General features: G+C 41.4%; 2 protein-coding genes across 6 annotated transcripts in view; one reads left to right on the forward strand and one right to left on the reverse strand.

Moving 5' to 3' along the window:
* The window catches only part of rassf4a (Ras association domain family member 4a), a 244,194-nt gene that overhangs the window by 31,119 nt on the left and 190,628 nt on the right, over window positions 1-22,447 (forward strand). Inside the window, exon 1 of one of the 5 annotated variants that reach the window (XM_078530753.1) lies at window positions 16,190-16,210. The exons of the other annotated variants lie outside the window; for them this stretch is intronic. The gene's annotated coding sequence lies outside the window, so the exon portion shown is untranslated. Of the gene's footprint in view, window positions 1-16,189; window positions 16,211-22,447 lie in introns of those variants that run through there. 5 annotated transcript variants of the gene reach the window in all.
* LOC144668586 (C-X-C motif chemokine 5-like) lies at window positions 848-20,669 on the reverse strand. Its single transcript, XM_078530759.1, has 5 exons — window positions 20,518-20,669; window positions 16,957-17,045; window positions 16,677-16,797; window positions 8,494-8,586; window positions 848-2,052 (listed from the first exon to the last, which is right to left on the reverse strand). Exons 2-5 carry the CDS (start codon window positions 17,021-17,023, stop codon window positions 1,953-1,955), a joined length of 381 nt encoding a protein of 126 aa, XP_078386885.1. The 5' UTR covers window positions 17,024-17,045; window positions 20,518-20,669; the 3' UTR covers window positions 848-1,952.

A 22,447-nucleotide genomic window follows, 5' to 3' on the forward strand; every position in this document is an offset into this window, starting at 1 on the left:
TGGAAGTTCAGTGAAGACACTATTGACCTGGCTATGATGTTAGTGTCCTGCTGACACTCACTGTCAATTGCCAAGTGGGTGGGGTACTGAACTGTACTTTAACAGGAAATCAATAAAGTGAGAAGGATGATAAGTTGGACCATCTGCAAGGTTGGAGTCAATGGACAAGTAGCTGGCTGCAAGACCTAGAGCAACGGTAAAAGCGAGTTATTCTGAATGGCGGGACCACCATTCAATATATACGTTAACGATTTAGACTTTGGCAACAAAAAGGTCATTTCTAAACTTGCTATCAAGGGGACTAGTTGAGGCAAATAATATGGGAAGGTAGATAAGCACATGAGTGAGAATGAGATAGAGGGTTATGCTGATAGGTGAAGGATGGGAGGAGGTTCGAGGGGAGCATAAACGTCAGCGTAGACTGATTGGGCTGAAAGGTCTGTTTCTGTGCTGTATATTTTATGCCGTTAAAAATTACATGCCAGTTATTGAAGCCTCAAACTAAACACAAAACTGATGTGACAATCTGGTGGCACATCAGTGCATTGCACCTCATTGTAAAATAGTAGTTTACAATCAACAACCTATGAAATTGAAAGGAATTATGTGAGGAATTATTATCTCTTGTGAGTTTTGTATCCTTTCTACACATCGAGGATGCAGTGAAACTGTAATCTTTTATTCGACGCGGGGACAGATTGAAAATTAGGAACCTAGAATCCAGGCTAATGGTGGAATATTCTGGTCCCACCAAAGTCAGTGGACTTTAGGCCAGTCACTGCATCTGCTGTGGAGGGACCAGAAAATCCCAGCCTAAATTTCTCTAGTAAATTATGACAACTGCACATTCCTTGGTGTTGTTTGTTTTTTATTAAACTATTTGTTCTTTCAAATAACAGAGACATTAAGTCTTTTTTTTAAAAAAATTATAATGCAAAATGAATACTTTGAACACATACTGGCTTAGCAATACATTCCTACGGTCCACTGAAAAAAAACCTTTTAATGGCAGTGCACTAATGTGACAGCTTGGAGAATCAACGTGTGGTGTATGACAGTAGGGTTCAATTTCCTTGTGCTTCCATTTGCCAAATTAGTCATGATCCTGTGGCCCAGCTATTTTCCCACAGGGATAGGAAGCCTCAGAGAGAAACTCTGCACATGCCTATCTAGCAGCCAACTCTCAGTAGTGTTAGAAGTAGGTCAGTCCAGAACCCAAAATATTGAAGTGAGTGGTGGAGAAATGTATATGAAGTAAGGTTTTTGCTATCTAACTTGACCTGTACAATGTTACATAGAAAATACATAATATCCACTTAAAACTACAACAAAATCAGTTTGTCTCCAGGGTTAATGAACTAAAACGTGCTTACATAACATGTGGTTAATTACTCTGTATATACAGTCCCAGTCCTATGTTCACCAAGGTCAGCAATAGCTTCTATCTTGAGTATTGCTGAAGAAAGAGACATGTCAAAGCTTTTTGTCTTGCACTCATCAGGATAATTGGTAAGAATAACCAATATAAGGGGAAAACAACAATTTATACTGTATGTGAAGAGAGTGCTGATTGGTTGACAAGTGGGCTCTAATAAGTAGAGGTGTTACCATGGAGAATGCACCAGTGATGGTGACTGACAGTTAACTGCCAAGCATTGTTTGAAATTTCTATCTTGGTTTACACTCGTTGTTTTTGCAGTACTCTAAAGAGGCTATATGGAACCTGGGTAACTAACTGAACATGTGAAATTTAATTATCCATAAACATACACAGCTTTTTTTTAAAACTGAAGAGCAGGAATCAAAAGACATTTTTAAAAATTGTAATGCACAATTCAGTGTCAGAGAACAGGATTGTCCCTTGTATTCCATCATCGTTCTCCCACTTTCTACTGTACTGTACGTCGGATAAAAGCATTTAGGATGGAGAGCAGAGTTAAAGCTATTGACGTTTAGACCGAGTTTTTCTGCGTTTGTCCTCTTTTATTTTGCTTCGGACCTTTCCTTAGTTTTTTAATACATTCTCTCATTTTCTTTAGATCATTTTCAATGCTGTAAAGAGAAAAAATACTGACTAGGTAAATTGGAGTTTTTATATTTCACAGTAAGTGCTTGCATTCAAGTTTCTTGAGAATTGTTGAAATTCTAATCGTTTTAAAGGACGTATGAACATGATACAAAAAGCTGAAATTTTCACTGCCCCTCAAAGATTTTTTTGCTTTGTACTTTCAGCCCATTTATCTCTCCTTTTCTGCATTCCACATTTTACCCCCCCCCCCCCCCCCCCCCCCCCCACCCCCCCCACCCTTCCAACGTAGAAAGTGGGAGAGATTAGCTAAAGCATCGGAGCTCCTCTGCAAATATTTGACATTAAGTCTAATCTTCAAATCTGTGCTGGATTATCTGAAGTGTTTCTGGATTAGGATGAAGGAAAAAAAATCGGCAGTGGTTTCAGTTTCTTTGTATCTAGAAGCCCTTTCTGGAAAGTTGTGCTTGCGTCTGTGGATTTTGGATAAGGGCAGGACTGGGCTTGCTTGCTTGCGGTGCTGCCACTGTTGCACAATGTGTTTATGCTCATTGTCTGAAGATCGTATGCGATGAATGGCAAGGCAGGGAATGATTGTTAGGACAGGGGTCCAGCATGAGTCAGCTCCTTCAGGGAAGAACGGGCAAAAAGTTGGAAACAAAAACTGCCGAGGCACAGGATTCAACAACTGCAAACAGCACATTTTTTTCCATGATCAGCTAAGAGAGGTTATGCTGTCTGGACGGGTAGATTGTTCTTGTTACTTTATAACATGGGAGGGTAAATTTTCCAAAGGAGTACTCTGGGCATGGAATCTCTTAGAAAGTGCGCATCAGGAAATCTCACGTCCCCCAAGATACCACCCCCCACCCCCCCCCCCCCCCCCATCCCCAACCCCCTGCCCGCCATAGTTTAAGATTATGTGGATTACAGGCATGATTTTCACGGCCAATGTATTGAGCAAATTTACTAGCAGCAACTTCCAAAATAGAATCAATGGTGGTAATTACTTTCTCTGGCGAAACATGGATAAAGTTAGCAAAAGCAGAAGCTACGCTGTGGGTGAAACTTCTTCAGACAGAAATTGCAACAGCGACTCATCTGACAACTGGTAACATTTTCTGAATAAAAGCAGCAAACTTGCTGCCATTCAAACTGGGGCCTTATGGATGCAAGACCAGTGTGCAATGACTAAAGCTGCTGGATTGCTTTAAATCAGTTAATTTAATTTCCAGATTAATTGGTAAAGTTACTTCCTGAATCCCAAAATAGCTGACTGATGTCTAAGTAGTGCAAGGCCTGCCAGGGAACTTACTTTTCTTCATGACCACTTGCCTGTGAGTGTATATTTTGGATTCGACAGCTGAGAAAACTATCTTGTAATTCATTAATGCACAAAAAATTCTCATATCAAATTTGAAACTGTTCATAATGTATCAAGGAACTTGGTCCCCTCCCATATTCTGCAGCTACTGAAAGACAAACTTTTTTTTTTAAAAAAAAGCCTTTTTAAATACGAGCAAATATTCCCATGTTGTACATTTTATAGATTAGAGGAATTATGCTACTTTGCACATTCTCCCTCTACCCTATACAATAGTAGTTTACTTTTCAGACAAAAATATATTTATATAACATCCTCAAGATGTCACAAAGTGTTTCAAGATGACTGGATAATTTTGAAGTGTTGTCACTGATATGTATGAATGTTGATAGTCAATTTGCACAGGCCCACAAACTGTAATGAAACAATTCACCCACTGTTTGTGTTTTGTTTATTATGATTTGTGTGAAGATTGTTGACCAGGGCATTAACATAACCAGCAGTTTTATGTTTTCTTCAATGAGCCACCTCATCTATAGAAAAATAGACATTTGACTGTGCATAACTTACTCTGTATACACTGAATAATCAGTTTAGATTATTTAAAGAAATGTGCATGTAAATGTACAGCCTAAAGCACTAAATTGTTAGATGTGAATGGCATGTAGTTCAAAAAAAAAGTTTTCAGTTGCCTCTTCCAAATTGTTTTTCCAGACATCCTGTGTAGATATTGATGCAAAAGCTGCTCTCCCTTTCAGTGTAATGTAATGAAGGGACCAACCCCTCCACGACATCCTGCTCCACTCCTCAGCTATCCACAACACCCACTCCACTTCCCATGACACCTTCCTGCACAAACGTAGGAGATGAAACGTCTGCCCCTTCACCACCTAAGGAAGAGATGTTTCTCAGGTACAGGCTGAGTACATTCCAACAAGAGGAAAAGCCACGGGAGCCAAAATCTGGGTTCCTTGCATGACGAGGGATGTGATGAAATAAAAAAAAGAGGGTGCATAATGCATTTCAGGTGAGTTCTTCAAGAACCAGGCCAAATCTGATAAGTGGAGAGGGAACGTGAAGGGGTAAATAAGACTGACATCTCAGTTTTTCCAGTTCTGATGAAGGGCCGTCAACCTAAAATGTGAGCTCTGTTTTTCTCCACAATTGCTGCCTGACCTGCAGTCTCTGCTTTTTTTTTTCCCCCCCCAATGTCTGTTTTTACAGTCTGATTTCTGTGTGGTTTTCTTTATCCACAGTGTGGCACTGTTGGTAAAGTTCAGTTTGTTTCAGCGATTGTGAAAGGTTAGTTTACACTTCTGCTTTTAATAAATGTTCTGAAAGATTTACTGCCACGATGACCTTATCTGCCTGACCGCCTTGCATTTCACTGCAAACGGCTCATGTAAACCGTCTGTGCCTGTCTCATTTTGGGGATGCACTGGTGGCAACATATTTCAGCTTTAAGAATACAAATGCAATTGGGTACTAAGGGGAGACATTGTGAACAAACTGGGCAGAATTTTACGCTGAGCGGGCGCGCGCCTGACCGATTCCGGCGTGAAATCGCTGGGCGAGCGTCCCAACATCGTCCTGCGCTCACGTGATATTCCGGTCGGTGGGCGCGCGGAAGAGTCGGAACGACGACCGCTGATGGTTCAGAGGCCCAATTAAGATCATTAATGGCGCCACCATCTTTAATTTTACGCTGCTCGTCCAACCTTGCAGTCGGCGGACGGGCGAATTGGCCGTGCGGCCTTTGCATTTTTCGTCAAACCTCATCCAAGGGCCGGGATGAGCTTTCTGTCGTGAAACAAAATAAAAATTGGCCGAAAAAGCGTTTTCATCGTGTATAATTTCAGGTGCCTGACCTGCCTGAAAATTCTACCCACTGTCTCAGCGTGCTGACAATTAACATGTATCTAGTTCAGATGGCTGACGTTCATGACAAGTTAATTTATATAACTGTACAGCAGGCTTCACTCAGTGCACATCAAAATCCTCAGACAGATTTGGATTGTAAAGAAAAACAAGCGAGCAGTAACGAGGAGATGGAAATGCTGAGGAAAGGTGGCCGTGTATTTTTGGAGATTTTCCCCAGTTTAAAAGTGCACGATGTGATTTAATTTGCTTGATATGAACCATTTGGACATGATACGATGGTAAAGAAAATGAGGTCCAGCTCCTGTGCTTCTGTTCCCTACTCAAACAAGTGTTTACCAAACACGAAAAGATGCTGGGTGGGATCTTCCCAGATGTGAGGGAGGGGAGGGGGAAGTCCCGGCGTCATGGAGGTTTTCAGGTGGCCAGGATGCTCAGGTGGAGGCAGGACTTCCCCTGTGGTGTTGCCAGTAGGAGGCGTTCAAGAGCCAGCAGGCTTCCATGCTACCACCTCGATTACTAGGCCGGCAGATCTGCAGCCTCAGCAACACTGCTGAGAGAGGCAGTAAGGGAAACGGGTGGGCACCGTCAATTTGAGGGGCTCTCAGAAGGGTGGCACAGAGTTGGTTATTTTACCAGGCCAAGGAGAGGGTCAGATGGATGGGAGTGGTGTAGTGAAGATATCTCTTCCTCCTCCCCCCTCCAGCTCTTGTGCCTTTTTCCCCTATGATTTGTCCCAGCCTTCAATATGGCCAGCTGTCAGGCAGGAAATGGAGGTAAACAATTCTGATGAGGTCCTACCACTTAAATTTGGCGTTACCTTTGCCTTCCTGGCATTTCTCGGTTTCCTGGGAGAGATGTGCCCCCACTGCCTCCCCACCTCCCTGTAAATATCCAGACTAAAGACTCTGGCCCATTGATATTAAGATGCATTTTCATCGCTTCATAAGTTTGTTTTTATGTTAATTATTATTTTCATGGGATGTGGGCATCACTGACCAGCATTTATTGCCCATCCCCATTTTCCCTTGAGAAAGTGGTGGTGAGCCGCTGCCTTGAACTGCTGTCATCCATGTGGCGTAGGTACAGCCACAATGCCGTAAGGGAGTGCCTAATTTATTTATTGAATTCTATATCTTTTCTAAAGCATTGCCAAATTTCCCTGTGAGACATGGCATTATTTTAATGAGTCACTAATTCAAACCAGAGAAATGCTGAATTCAATCCAAGCCTGGTTTAATTGATCTCAGCTGGCATTCTACAATCAGTCTTTGCACCAGAGATCTTGCGGAATTGGTCCGCACTGATGCTAAACCTGTGTCGTATAAATTGTTGGGGAATACAAACTGATTCTGGCGTAAAGTGGATTTAAATCCCTCTCCGGAGGTGCTCAATTTGTTTCATTCTAGTGTTTACTTTAGGCCCACAAAACTGCATTAAGGCTGCACTTGTAGTGCAAAAGTGACATTAAAGTTGTGTTGCTGTAGCCAATGTTGGTAACTGTATGCCATGTGAATGTCCAGCTGAGGATTGATCACTTTTGGATTTTATGTTTTGGGCAATCCTAAACCACATCCAGAAACCATGACATTGCGAATACTTGATGCATAGATGAGGAATTGAAACTGCTCCAACTTGTGACTGTGGTCACCCAGAACAGATCATGGAATGTATAACGATTTAATGCCTGATTCTCAAATGAAAAAGATGTATCACAGCGAGATACACTCTGCAATTATCTGGCTTAATCACCTAAATGTAATGTCATAGCTATTGCTCTCCATCAATATCAGCCACACATTGCATTCATTATAACTGGTCAAATAACGTGCTACAGTCACTGCCTTGACTTGCACATAGAAATGGTCACGTTATTGGAATGCTGCTGACATCTGTCTTGAGTGTGAGAAGGAGTAAAGTGTTTCCAAAGAAGAATTTTTTTTAATGGTTATATGCAAGTGTGGCTAGCTTAATGAATATGAAACTTTTTAACCAAGATCTTAGAATTCATTTTCAGATTACTGAAGTTGGTTTTATGAGTGTATTTCGTGATTATTGATGCCTAGAAAGAATTTCTGGAATTGGCCACTGGCAGTGGTTTAAATGAGAATCGAACATTTTAAGTGCATCTTGCTGTGAAGAAGAACAGTGTTGCAGTAGTCAAAGGATTTAATCTTTTGACCTATTCAATTAATTCTCCCACACCCACATCCTTCAGCGTGGTGCTGGGGCCCAAACTGACAACTTTATCAATCATTCACCGCACCCTCCCATGTCAAGAATCTAGGCATTTCCTGGATATTTTGTTTCTTGTTGAATATATTTATCAAAATGGTTATGAACTTTGCAATCAGAATTAAGTAACCAAACCAGAATTTTATGATTGTACACAGCTGAATTCATATCGTGAACAATGTGAGATACAGGATGTTTGTGTGCCTGCACTTATCTTACCCATAATAAAACTGACCTCATGCATGAGTTTCCCAATCAAAGGAAAAAGTCCCTTTAGAAGACTTTGAAAAACAGTTTGGTAACCCTTTCAGTGCTATTTTTGCTGCTTCAAAGGAACATGTGCAAGGTTACCAAATAAGCCCTGAACTGAATTGAGATGAGTGCCACTGAAATAAGATGTCTTAAAAATGCACGCCCTCTTGGAAAAATATTCTGTGAAGGTTGAGATAAAATGGGTTTAAACCCTAGCTCTCGGCCTGGCATCTTCTTCATGTAGATATACTAGTCCAGTGGTCTATGCTATTAAACTAGTGACCCAGTGATAAAGATATTTGAGAATTTAAATCCCATTATGGTAAGTTGTGAATTGAATTCAATGTATCTGGTAATTTTTGAGCTGGTACTAGGAAAAGGATCAAGAAAACTGCTGACTAGTAATTTAACATTTTAAACATCTTGATCCAATTAGCCCCTCAATCTTCGACACTCGAGCCAAATTTGTGCAATCTGTCCTCATTAATTTAACCGCCTAGAACCCTCCTAAGGAAGAAGGACTATCTCTGCTTTGATTTGGAAATGTTTTGAGTCTTGGCTCCTTATTTGCACTGTATAATTTTTGTTTCGCATTATAGCAACTCTAGCTTGTAGTGACAACGCAGCTTAAATTGCAGAATGCTTTGCAGAATGGTTGTAGTGGCAGGAGTAGTCCTTTAAGTGAGTTCCAGTTGTTATTAAGTTGAATTAAACTGAAGTCTCAATGGTTAATGATAAACGTCCTGTGGTAAACCAAACATGAATGATTTGTACTGACCTCCTTTCCCAGCACGTTTGTACTCTCTTGCCCTGCTTCAATTCTGGATCTAGACAAACCTCTTGTTCTTTGTTATCCTGCTGCACAGTTAGTCTGAAAAAGAAGAGAACAGTTGTTTGTGTACTGTCACATGCATTGACATAGGACAATGGATAATAAGTGTGTTGCTGACAGTAACTCAGACAGCTTCAGCTGATTGCATAGAATGACATTGAAACAGGTCAGCCAGGACCATGCCAGTGCTAATGTTCCACGCAAGCCTCCTCCCATCCTTCCTCATCTAACTCTATCAGTATATTCTGCAATTCCCTTCTCCCTCATACTTCCTAGCTTCTCTTTGAGTATTTGTATTTGTCTTAGCTGCTGCTGCATGTGGTATGAGTTATAGATTCTCGCCACTCTCTACCAGTTTCTCCTGAATTGCCTATTTGATTTCTTGATGACTACATTGATGGCCTCTAATTTGCTCTTCTCTACAAATTGAAACACTCCATCTGAAGTCCTGAACTGCTCGAGGCTTGAGCATTTTCATCATTGATGCATTTAAGGAATAAGCACTAGATAAGTAATCGAGAGGAATAGAAGGATATACTGATGGGGCAATACGGAGTAATGTCGGGAGGAGGCCTGTGGTGGATATCAAGAGCAGTGCATTTGCAGAATGAAAATCATGGATTTATGGGTACTTGTTCTATTATGATGTTGGAATGCAAACAAGTTTACCAGAAGCTGTGGTTTTTTTAAGTAGTGAAAGTATGCATTGCTGTAACACAACCCGATGAATCCATAACATAATACAAACATTTAAAATTCATGGAGAGGAAATGAATGGTTCCTATTTTTGTTTTAAGTACAATTTATTGGCAAATCCACCCGTACAAGAGTTGAAACTTGTGTTTGCTTGTGAAGCACATGTGAAAGGATCATTTCATTGATGTGGATGAGTTGGATAGTTTAACGCCTTTACAACGTTCAGGCATAAAGCAAGTTGGAGACTAATAATCTGTATGTTTATAGTATAGAAATGAGTTGTTTTTCATTTGTGAGATCTGTCTTTAATCCTTGCCACAAAACCCCAGGTTAAGATCCATTCTTTATTAATGGCAATTAGCTTGCATCATGGCTAGTGTGAACAAGCTTATGTAACTAAATTTCAATCATTAATTTTTATGTTATATTATTACACTTTAATTGCTCACTGGGTATATTTCCATTTTGTACTCCTGGTCTTTTAGACCAAGATAAGAAATTAGATATTTTGACATCCAGGACAGAATCTTCGGCTTTTCCCCCATAGTGAGTTTGGTGGCAGGAGTGTGTTTAATCAGGTGGAAGTGTGGCAGGTTGGGACCCCACTGCCTTCTTGCCTCCAACCCAATTTAAGACCGTAGCAGAAAGGCCTGTGGATGGTCTTCTCGCCCCATCACCAATTGAGGTGCTTAAGTGAGCAATTAATGCCCACTTAAAGGCCTCATCTCACTGCTGCTGGCACTCACCCAGTGGCGGGTGTGTGGCTCGCCATGCTGGGAGATGAGAAGTAACGCCTGATGTGTTTTTATTTTGTAGGCTCCCATGGGGGGAGTGTCTGATCGAGGGACCTGGCATCGGAAAACGGGGGAGGCTCACTAAAAGACCCTGCACTTGCCCTCACTCTCCTCGACTGCAACCCCCATCCCACCATCACACACCTGTGCCTGGGCCTCTCCTCCCTCCTATGTTTTCGGTGGGTGTAGTTCTGGCAACATCCACTGTTTCCACCACCACCACCACACCCCACCCCCGCCACCAAGTGAGCCTCTGATTGGCTGGCAGCTCTTAACAGGTAGCACTTCCGCTTCTGGGATCCTTGATCTTGGGGGATGGTCCACTGTTGGCCTGTCAAGTGCCTGAGCAGCAAAAGATGAAGCAGGCCTTCTCAAAGTGGCAATGTGGGGGTTTCATGTTGGGACCCCCATCGCCTCCACAAGATTGCACCCCTAGACTTTACAAGGGCCTCAATCAGTCAAGGCTACAAATCGGAGAACTGAGCAAACTGTGAATCCTGGCATTTGAATATACACATGGGGAGGAATTTTAACGGCCCCTGCCTCCATCCGGCTGCCCCCCCCCCACCCCCCCCCCACCCCACAATCGACATGATGGAATGGGAGAGCAGCAGGGGGTTAGCATTTATGTGAAATCGAGCTCAACCTAACACAAACAGGACTACTTAAATTTTAACTGCAGGCGTTTTGGGGCATCTGAGTAACCCTGAAATGTTGGAATCCTGGGCTATATCAAGAGAGGCATAGATATAAAAGCCAGGAAATTATCATAAATCATCACAAAAAGCACTAGTTTGGTCCCAGCTGCAACTCTGGGCACCACACTTTAAGAAGGGTATGAAGGATAGAGAGGAGACAGAAGAGATTTACTAGAATGGTTTCAAAGTTGAGGGATTACAGTTTTGTGGGTAGACTAGTGTTCTCTTTGGGGTTAGAGAAAGCTAAGAGGACATTTGAAGCAACTGTTTAAAATTATGAAAGGTTTAGATAAGGTAAATGAAATGATATGATTTCCAATGATTGAAGGCTCAATAGCCAGAGAGTAGGTGGTTAGCAAAAGAGCCAGAGGCAATGCTTTAATGCAATGAGTTATTAGGAATTGAAATGCTGTCTGATAGGGTGGTGGATACAGATTCAATAGCACCCTTCAGAATAGAAGCAAAATACTGTGGATGCTGGAAATCTTAAATAAAAACAAAATGCTGGAAAAACTCAGCAGGTCTGGCAGCATTTGTGGAGAGAGAAGCAGAGTTAACATTTTGAGTCAAATTTGACTCTTCAAAACTGAGAGGTAGAAATGTGATGAGTTTTGTGCTGTTGAAAATGTGGGGAGGGGCAGGTGGAGCAAATTAGAAGGCCAGGGATGGGTTAGAGGGCAGGAAAGATTAATGATGAAGGTGTCATGGATCACAAGACCAAGGGAGTGGTAATGATAGTATTAAAGACTAAAGCATTGGTCCAGAGTAGGTACTAATAGCAGACCATCCCTTCAAAATAGGATTGGATACTTGAAAGAGAAAGCTCTGAGATGCATAGGGATCTGGGTGTCCTAGTGCATGAATTCAGAAGGTTAGTATGCAGATGTAGCAAGTAATTAGTGAAGCTAATAGGATATTATTGTTTATTGCAAGGGGAATTGAATACAAGAGTAGGGAGGTAACGCTTCAGTTATAAAGGGCACTGGTAAGACCACATCTGGAGTACCATGTACCGTATTGGTCTCCTTATTTAAGGAAAGATGTAAGTGCACTAGAAGAGTTCAGAGATGGTTTACTAGATTAATACCTAGAATAAGCAGGTTTTCTCATGAGGAAAGGCTGGACAGGCTAGGCTTGTATCTGCTGGAATTTAGAAGAGCAAGAGGTGACTTGATTGAAACATACAAGATCCTGAGGGGACTTGACAGGGTGGGTGTGGAAAGGATGTTTCTTCTTGTGGGAGAATCGAGAACTAGGGGCCACTGTTTAAAAATAAGGGGTCACCCATTTAGGACAGAGGAGGAAATTTTTTCTGAGGGTTGAGAGATTTTGGAATTCTCTTCCTCAAAAGGTGGTTGAGGCAGAGTCCTTGAATATCTTTAAAGCAGAGGTAGATAGATTTTTGATAAGCGAGGGGTGAAAGGTTATCAAGGGTAGGCAGGATTGTGAAGTTGAGGTTAAAATCAGATCAGCCATGATCTTATTGAATGACAGAGCAGGCTTGAGGGGCCGAGTGGCCTACTCCTAATTCATATGTTCGTATAACTGAGGGATATGGGGAAGGAGCGGGTGAGTGGGACTAACTCTTCGAAAGAGCCGAGGCTGATTTGATGGGTGAAATGGGTTTTCTGCACTGTGCTATTTGTTTTTGTTACTTGTTTTACTAGAAACTGGCATCAATTGTGAAACAGGAAATATCTGAGCACACTTAAGACATTTTTTATTGATTTTAAAGTTGCATGATCCCCTTGCTCAGTGAGGATGTAGTGTATGTTTTTTTTTAATTGCGTGCTGCCAGTCAGGACTTCAGTCCAAACCGATGGTGCTAAGAATTAGAGAACACTGAGAATTTACTGAGCTCTGAGAAAGTGAGCAGCAGAAAGCATGATGAATCACGTGGATGATTAAACATGTCAGTAACAGGTCTAGGCAGGTAATATAGTTTAACTCCTCTCACCTTTCCTGGCAGCTGCGGTAAACTCTCCCATTTGAACCGTGGGAAAACTATAACCACTAACTTGCCAGACTTCTCCCGCTCTCTGAGCAACATAGCTACTTACTTTGCAAGTGAGCAGCGAGGCGCCAACAGAAGGAAATATGAATTTTAAAATTAAAGAGCTTGCATTTATATAGCGCCTTTCATTCACTTGCAATATCCCAGAGTGTTTTAGAGCTAATGAATGTCAAATGAGATGAACAGAGTTAATCTGTTTTTGTTGTGTGGGTTAAGTGATAAATATCAATTTTTAAAAAAAGAGAAAGAGCTTGCATTTTTTATATATCGCGCCCTTCATAACCCCGGGATGTCCCAAAGCGTTATACAGGTATTTTTGTGGTGTGATCACCGTTTTAAAGTAGGGAACCAGGACACCAGTAAGAATTGCAAGAGCTAGTTTTTTTTTTAAATCTGCCAATACCGCCCATATATTTGAAGGAGGGCAATTCTTTGCCCTGAAATGTAGCACTTCCTCAGTAATGTGCTGAAGCATCAGCCTAAATGATGTGCTCAAGGTCTGGAAAAGGTCTTGAATTTCCATGGTTCTCATTCTGAGGCAAGAGTGCTGCCATCAAGCCAAGCTGACATTATGTGCATAAGCGAAAAGTACTCCACTCATTCTTTTCTCTATTATTCTTTCATAGGATGTGGGTGTCGTTGGCAAGGCGAGCATTTGTTGCCATCCCTAATCCCCATTCAAATATACGCTATTATTTGTTGCCGACTTTTGGAAGCTTTCTGTACTGCAGCAAGTTACAATGGTCTTTTATTGAGTCTCTATCCAAGGCTTTGGTTTGCCTCAGCCAGCTGGTGACCTGACAGTGTTTGGGTATTCAGAACATTTAGGGATGTACTTTTTACCACCTGCTGAAGTAGCTGGGGAAAGTAGCTTGTTGCTTGTGCTTACTTTTTTTTTGCTAAAACTAGTGAAGAGAGGAAGAAAATACCCCTGCTAACTCAATACAAGTCAAATATCCGGAAACAAATGTACAAATTGTACACCCGTTTGGAATTCTAAAGAGGCAATCAAAGTCCTGTTTTTTTACCTTTGGTCAAGACCTTTAACAAGTGCATAAGTAAAACTAAAACATTTTAAATCAATATAAATTCATACTGATAAGACTCTAATTGTGCATTAAATAACACATTTTTCGAGATTGGCTTACAAGACCTGTGTACATAAAGCAACTTACTTCCTGGCAATTTTCTCCCTCCTACGGTCTTTTGGAGTCACTAATTGTTACAGGCATACAACCTCACAGATGCACCATTTGCTAACTCATCCAAGTGACCATTATTGATGTGACCATTGATAATGGCAGGCCACTGAGCTTTTAAATTGTCAGCTGCCTTGTCCAGGTCATATTTGTTTATGCTTCAAGGAAAATTACAACCAATGCCTTTCCAATCTCAGCAGCCACTTCTTTTAAGACTCGAGGATGCAGGCCATAAGGTCACAGGCTCTTATCAGCCGTGGCTCAGTGTTAGCACTCTCCCCTCCAAGTCAGAAGGTTGTCGCAGCCCGAGATGGCCTCTTTATAGTGAGATGTTAAATTGAGGCCTTGTCTATCCCCTCAGGTGGATTTCATAGATCCTATGGCACTTTCTGAAGAAGAGCATTGGAGTTCAGTCCAGTGCCCTTATCAATGTTCATTCATCAACCAACATAACCTAAAGCAGACTATATGATGGTTATCATGTTGCTGTTCATGGGACTTTGCTCTATGCAAATTAACTTCTGTGTTTCCTACATTTACAATGATGACTACACTCCAAAAGTACTTACTTGTCTCTAAAGTGCTTTGAGATGTTCTGAGGTTGTTAAAGGTTCACAAATAATGTGAAGTAAACGCAAGTTATTTATCAGTCAGAAAATAATATATTCAAACTCCTCTACAAAGACTTGAGCATCTAATTCAGACTGACACTTCAGTGCAATACTGAGTGAACTGCGTTTTGTTGGGGCAGCCGTTTTCGAGAGATATTAAACAGACTGTTCAGATGGAGGTAGAGTATTCCTTGGCACAACTCGAAGAAAGGAGCAGGGATGCTTTATGGGTTTCATGGTCACCATTTGTCCAACACCATTAAAACAAATTTTCTGGTCATAAAAACAAAAAGCTACTGCGGATGCTGGAAATCCAAAACAAAAACAGAATTACCTGGAAAAGCTCAGCAGGTCTGGCAGCATCGGTGGAGAAGAAAAGAGTTGACGTTTCGAGTCCAACATGACCCTTCAACAGAACTGAAGTATAGTTAGGAGAGGGGTGAAATATAAGCTGGTTTAAGGTGGGGGGCGGGGGGAGTTCAGTTCTGTTGAAGGGTCATGTTGGACTCGAAACGTCAACTCTTTTCTTCTCCACCGATGCTGCCAGACCTGCTGAGATTTTCTGGTCACTTATTTCATTGCTGTTGGTGCTTTCTTTGCACATTTTGACTCTCATGTTTCCTACGTTTTCCTACAGCAATAATGTTTCAAAAATGCTTAATTAGCTGTGAATCATTTTGCGATGCCCAGAGAATGTTCAAGGCACTGTACTAATGCATGTTCTTTCTTCCTGTGTACTAATTCTGTCGTTGCACATAGCCACAGGCAAGCAGCTCTGACAATGAGAAGTTCAGAGTAGCCAGCAGCTGGAATCTACCTAAATTACTCACCTGCCAACATGCCAGTCATTCACTCATTCAAATAGTCACTCCCTAGCTCACTGAATTGTTCGGAGCTCATTGGACTGCAGCCCTCAGGCAAGCTCAAGATTGTGGCCTTTGGTTGTCCATGCAACCACTGTAAACAGCAGTGAATATATTTATTTACATTTAGTTTGCTTTTATTAGAAATCCTGTTCCTAATCAAGCCTGGAAATGATACAGAAGGAGAGGTCATTTGGGAAACCATGTGGTTTTAGTGGAGAGTCCTGTAAAGAACAGTGCAGCGATAGTTTGCAAAATGCAGCAAAATATATTAAGACGTTTAGCACTTGGGTTTTAGGTGATATTTTCCTTGCATTAACATTGGAACTGAAGGGAAAACTTGCTTAGCATACTCCTGTTTAGTGCCTCATTTTTGCTTCTCTCCATTTTAGTGGTGCTGGCACCATTTCAACATGCCATACAACTTCCTTTGTCTAACATGCTATCACTAATATCCCCACGGTGGTAATGCACTTGGCTGAATATCGCAATATCTGACTTGCACGTTTCTATGTGGATGATCTGTACAATGCAACTCTGCTTTGAAGTGGTTGAGCCAAATGCAATATGAATTTGGGTAAGCAGTGTGAGACCAAGTGGAGATAGCTGGGCTTCCCATTGGCTGCAGTTCAAGTGCAGCTAGTTTGTTACAATTTAAAAAGCACTGTCTCTTGGACTGTTTGTTTTTTTAGTGTTGGTAACAAACTGGTCTTTGAATTTCCCAGGTACCTGTAATCTTAAAACAGAAAGAGGACCTTTCCACATGTGCTTTCAATATCATGAGAGAGGTACGAGGTGATCAGCATGTTTCTGTGCTTTTTACTGACATGGCTGTCAAAATTACATCCATGTGAACCTGGTGTAGTAGAACCAGAATGAGGGAGCATAGATTTAAGGTGTTTGGTAGAAAGATTAGAAGGAACATGAGGAAAAGTGCCATTGGAAGATAATTCTCATAAGCTCCTCCCTGACGGTTTAGCAAATTTATCCAGATTTATCCAAATCATTATCTTACAAGCCCTACCTAGGTGAAGAAAGGATCAGGCTCAACCCTGATGCCCTTAGCTCCGGTTGCCTATTTGAGTACAAACTGCCATAAGACTAATGACCATTTGAGCAACTGCAACAGAACTATGCGCCAGAGATGACCGGGATGGGGAGGGAGAAAATTGGTTAAATGTTGATTTTTGAAAAGCTCATTCTTGATTTACATAGTCATTGTTCACAAGCTAATACTAAGACAGTAGTACTTACATAATTTCAGCTCTGCTGCAGTGAGTTGATTTTGGAAGTATCTGAAAGTTCTTGATTATATTAGGATGCACCTTATCAACAAAGTGAAAACACTGGCATCGTGGTGTTATTGCCGTCTCAACTAGGAGAGGAAAAAGAACTGAGAATAATTTCACAAATGGCACATAAAAACTAGTCAGGTTATTGAACATCACTTCTCGTCCAGAGTTAGGATTGCTTAATGAAATTCAAAGAAGCTATCAGTGAAAAAAAAAATTCAAATTTCAGTACTCACCCTCACTCGCAAAGAAATATTGAAGGAGGAAGAATGTTGTAATATGAGCTGCAATCTGAAGCCTGAAATTCATTGTTTTGCAGATATTTGGCTGGCTGAAAAAAATAAGAATATAAATTTGAACATGCACTTCAATAGTACAAAAATTCCAAGTATATTGATGGAAAAGAGAAGGACCCTGCAGCAAGTAGGAGAAAAATTACAGGAGACTTAGTCAAGAAGGTTGGTTTTGATGAGCCTTCTGTAAGGAAGTATGAAGGCAATATGAAGGATCCAGGAAGAGAGTTCCTGAGTCCATGTGCATGATGGTTAAGGGTTCTGCTACCAGTGGTGGAGTGGCTGGAGGAATATGCAATTACATACAAACATATAAATCAGGAGCAAGAGTAGGCCATTCAGCCCCTCGAGCCTGCTTTGCCATTTGATAAGATCATGGCTGATCTGATTGTGGCTTCAACTCTAGTTTCCCTGTATAACCTTTCTACCCTCTATAAACTTAGATTCTTGATTAACAGGAGAGTCGAACTAACTCAGCCTGAAAAATATTGAATGAAACCTGCCTTCACTGCACTCCGGGGAAGAGAATTCCACCGATTAACGACTGTCCGAGAGAAAAAATGTCTCCTCATCTCCATCTTAAATGTGAGACCCCTTATTTTTAAACTGTTTACCCCAGTTCTAGTCTCTCCTATAAAGGGAAACATCCTCTTGGCATCTACCCTGTCAAGTCCTCTCAGGATCTTACTGGTGCCATATCTCATCTGATATTGGCACTTCCAGGATCTAATTTATCTTTGCTGGTTTTTAAATTCTGTCCAATCCCCCGACCTACCCCTAGTCTTTGCAGAATTGTACACTTTTTCCTTCAATTTGCTACTACCTTTGGCTTCCTTAGTTAGCCACGGACAGTGCATCCTTCTCCTAGAGTCTTTCTTTCTCACTGGAACGTATCTTTGCTGAGTATTATGAAATAACTGCCCAAAGTGGACAGAAAGGGTAATGAATGCTAGATGTATAGCTGCAGAAGATTGCAGAGGTAAAGTGGAACAACTTTATAGATGGATCTGAAAGCCAGATTGACGTTTTTAACATTGATGCACCATGGCAGAGGAAGCTAATAAGATGGATTGGGAAGAGTTAAAAGTAATGCAGGGCTTAGTATGGGATGGAACACAACTGGAGAAGTAATGGAAGACTTGAGAGTTTGGACCCGAAATGCCAATAGTGTGGATCAGAATCGAGGTGATAAAGCAATGGGTTAGGATTCTGTGAGATCAAGAGTGAAAAGATGGAAGGAAGCTTAAAGATAGAGCACATAGAACCATAGAAAAGTTACGGTGCAGAAAGAAGCCAGTCATCCCATCATGCCTGTGCCGGCCAAAAAAAGAAACTAGCCGCTCATTTTTACTCCCGCTTTCCCGCACCCGGCCCGGAGCCTTGCAGGTTACAGCACTTCAGGTGCAGATCCAGGTGCCTTTTAAATGAGTTCAGGGTTTCAGCCTCAACCACCAGTTCGGGCAACGAATTCCAGACACCCGCCACCCTCTGGGTGAAAAGGTTTTTCCTCATGTTCCTTCTAATCTTTCTACTAAACACCTTAAATCTATGCTCCCTCGTAATTGACCCCGAATAGGTGTCTCCTGTCTACCCAATCTAGGCCTCTCATAATTTTGTGCACCTCACTTACGTCCCTCTCCGCCTCCTCTGTTCTAAGGAAAACAACCCTAGCCTATCCAATCTTTCCTCAGCTACAATTTTCAAGCCCTGGCAACATTCTTGTAAATCTCCTCTGTACTCTCTCCAGAGCATTTATGTCTTTCCTGTAATGTGGTGACCAGAACTGTACACAAAATTCCAGCTGTGGCCTAACCAGCGTTTTATACAGTTCCATCATTACATCCCTGCTTTTGTATTCAACACCTCGCCCAGTAAAGGAAAGCATTCCATATGCTTTCTTTACCTACATGTCCTGCCACCTTCAGGGACCTGTGTACATGCACTCCAAGGTCTCTCACTTCCTCAACCTCTCTCAATATCCTGCTGTTTATTGAGTATCCTTTGTTTGCTCTCCCCAAATGCATTCCCTCACACTTTTCCAGTGTTTAATTTGAAGGTTGAACCAGACCCTGAAGCTGGGTAAAGCTGGCTCAGCAGGAGCAGGCAGGCAGGAAGGGAGTAAGATTGGTGTCTAAGGCAAGTTTCTGGCTTGAACAGGATGGCTATGATTGAGCCAAGTTCTGAATCATCCGGGACATGATGATGTGCAAACAATTAAATGAACATAACAGCATTTGTGGAGTTAAGGGTAATGTCAGAGGGGTAAAGTTGGATGTCATTGATATACACATGGAAGCTGGTCCTATGTTTATGGATGATGCTACTAAGGAGCAAATAGATAAAGAAAAGGAGTTATACGCCATGCCCAAAGCAACCATGGAGATCAGGCAAATAAACTATTGGAGGAAGCACACTGCCCATGTTGAGAAAGGCAGGGATGGAATCGAGAGAGTCTGCTACCATTCAAAAGGAGGATGAGATGATTGACTGCATTAGAAGCCACAAACATGAAACACAGTGAACTAGGATCACTTCACATCAGTGAGTGACTTTGGTGGTCTCAATGCTATAAGCAGGACAGAAAACAGATGAAGGATTTGGATAATGTGGTTAGGGAATTGGGTAGAAATATTATATTTCTGAGTGGAAGAGCATTTGTTTTCCTCGCGCCCCTGTGAAGTACCGTGTAATGTTTTTCAACAGTAAAGTTGTTATCTAAATTAAGGTTGTATCTGGATAAGACAATGGAACCAAGTTTGAGACTTTTGCAGAGGGGAGAGATGACGACGGTTATAAAATGGGCATAAAATGATCATTTCGGAAATGGAGAGGTTGACGATTGGATGTCATTAGGTTAGGGAGGGGTAGCTGAGTGATCATGAGATAGGTTGGAGGTGGGTAAAGGGAGCAGATGATGGATCACCTGAAAGTGATGAACCTGAGGAAAAGATAGAAAGGAAATTGCAAAAGCATCCAAGTTATGGCTAAAGTTAGGAAGGGGACAAGAGAAGTCAGGGTGGCAGTGGGACAGGATGGCTAAAGCTGGAATTGATGTTTGCCTCAATTTTGGAGATAAAGAAATCCTTACATTCCTCATGCAAATAGAACATGGCTTGTAATTTTATTAATTCTAAGAAAACTTCAAGCTATCTGTTGCAACATATGGGTCTGATGAAATTATTTGAACAATTAATGTGTATTGTACACGAGGTCTTGCACACATCTTGAAAGGAGCTGTTACACTTGCAAAACTCTTTGAATGAACAGAATCATAAGTGATCCTTCCTGAATTTACTATTAAGGAAAAAAATTGTAGCAGTTCCTTTTTAAGACCCCACTCAGACAAAACTAAGCATTGATTGGGATATTAAAATTAATCCTGTGCTTCTGGCTTTAGTTATGCCGAGAATGCATTATGTCAAAAGCAAAAACGTATCGCCAGTATTGAACTACAATGCAAACATCTCTTTTAGTTACAGTTTTATGCTTTAAAATGTAATAGGAGCTGACCTTTCTGGAGAAGTAAGATTACGAACTGCAGACCAGCGTCTCAGGTCCTCAGTCGGAAGTGTTGAGAGGATAGCACTAAGAGTCCAATTCTGAACTCCTTATGTACTTACACTTTTTCATGCTGGAACTCTTGATGAGCAGCTGAATATAGTGGGCGGATAGTCACATGATTTCTTCGAAGTTATGATCGTCTACAGCTTGGCAGAAAGCCTGGATTTCAGTCTGAAAATGTAAATTGACAGTTTTGACAAACTTACACCGTTTGTCCTCAACAATTAGTCAGCTTTCTGCAAAACATTGTGGAATTCAGCCTGGCAGCTGTAGCATTTACTTAACAGCTATGATTTTGGAAATTCATAGGCAACCTTTTTATTGAGGCTTTTATGGAATTCCCCTGTTCAACAGCAGCCATGAGGCAAAATGTACTTTTAAAAAATTTAGCTGGTCACTCAGCTAAGAAGCAACAGGATTACTAAAACTGCTCAGAAAAGCCTCAAAAAAAGCTCCCATGAAATAATGAATGTTTACCTTGGAAATGCTGCAAACGCCAGCATGTCAGCCATTTTATAAAAAGGAAAATTAAGCAGGCTAATTTGGGAATAAATTCTTGTCAAAAACTAAAATGGAAAGTATATCCCTAAAGAGAACACAAAAGAGGGAGGAAAAGAAATGGTGTATGTTCAGTGGTAGGAAAAGCAGGAAACTAGTTTTTTTTAAAAAGTTGCATCAGTGTGGCAATGAAAGGATATAAAAGCAAAAAAAATCTGAAAACAAGAAACTGTAAACAGGAATGAAAAGGGTATACAAGATAACATGCCAAAAGGTGCATAATTTTAACTTTTCTAATTCTTAAAAGTATTGTTGATGCATTGTGGAGCTCTTAGATTTCAGTCTGTGAACTCAAAAGCTCTGACACTTAGAGCCACAATCTTGACAGGGGCGTTCTTCCAAGCAGGGATCAGGGGTTGTGTTGGGTAATGCTGGAAGTCCATGTTTCCTTCTATGTCTCTTCAGTGTGTGTCTTTTTTCAGAAGATTTCCCTGCCTGGAAACTAGGTTTGATTGACAGGCTTAGCTCCCTATTGGGCGGGGAAGACTGTGGAGGAGGCTGCACTCTTGGATCATGTAGGAAGCCTTTTTGTTATTCTTTCATGGGATGTGGATGTTGCTAGCAAGGCCCCCATTTGTAGCCCATCCCAAGGTGCCCTTGAACTGAGTGGCTTGCTCAGCCATTTCTGGGGGCAGTTAAGAGTCAGCCACATTGCTGTGGGTCTGGAGATACATGTAGGCCAGACCGGGTAAGGATGACACATTTCCTTCCCTGAAGGACATTAGTGAACCAGATGGGTTTTTACAACAATCGATGATAGTTTCATGGTTCATTCATCACTGAGGTTGGCGTTTAATTCAGATTTTATTTATTGAGTTTAAATTCCACCAGCTGCCATGGTGGGATTTGAACCCATGTCCCCAGAGAATTCTCTGGGGCCTCTGACATTACCACAGAATCACAGAATTGTTATGGTGCAGAAGGAGACCATTCAGCCCATCATGTCTGCACCGGCTCTCCAAATGAGCATTATGACTTAGTGCCATTCTCCTGCTTTTTCCCCTTAACGCTGTACATTGTTCCTATTCAAATAATCATCTAATTCCCCCTTGAATGTCTCGATTGAACCTTCCTCCACCACACTTCCAGGCAATGTATTCAAGACTCGAACCATTCGCTGAGTGAAAAAATTTTCTCACATCACATTTGCTTTTTTTGCAAATAACTTTAAACCTGTGCCCTCTCATTCTCGATCCTTTTACGTGTGGGAGCAGTTTCTCCCCAACTACTCTATCCAGCCCCCTCATGATTTTGAACACCTGTATCAAATCTCTTCTTAGCCTTCTCCTCTCCAAGGAGAACAGTTCCAACCTCTCCAATC

This window comes from Cetorhinus maximus, chromosome 27 (assembly GCF_964194155.1).
Source record: "Cetorhinus maximus chromosome 27, sCetMax3.hap1.1, whole genome shotgun sequence".
NCBI classification, from domain to species: Eukaryota; Metazoa; Chordata; class Chondrichthyes; order Lamniformes; family Cetorhinidae; genus Cetorhinus; species Cetorhinus maximus.

Coding starts and splice junctions, on each gene's coding strand:
- LOC144668586 (XM_078530759.1), bottom strand. CDS start 17,023: ATGAATTTCAGGCTTCAGATTGCAGCTCATATTACAACATTCTTCCTC. Junction 16,798..16,956: donor CCTTCAATATTTCTTTGCGA/GTGAGGGTGAGT, acceptor TTCCTCTCCTAG/TTGAGACGGCAATAACACCA. Junction 2,053..8,493: donor CAAACGTGCTGGGAAAGGAG/GTCAGTACAAAT, acceptor TTCTCTTTACAG/CATTGAAAATGATCTAAAGA.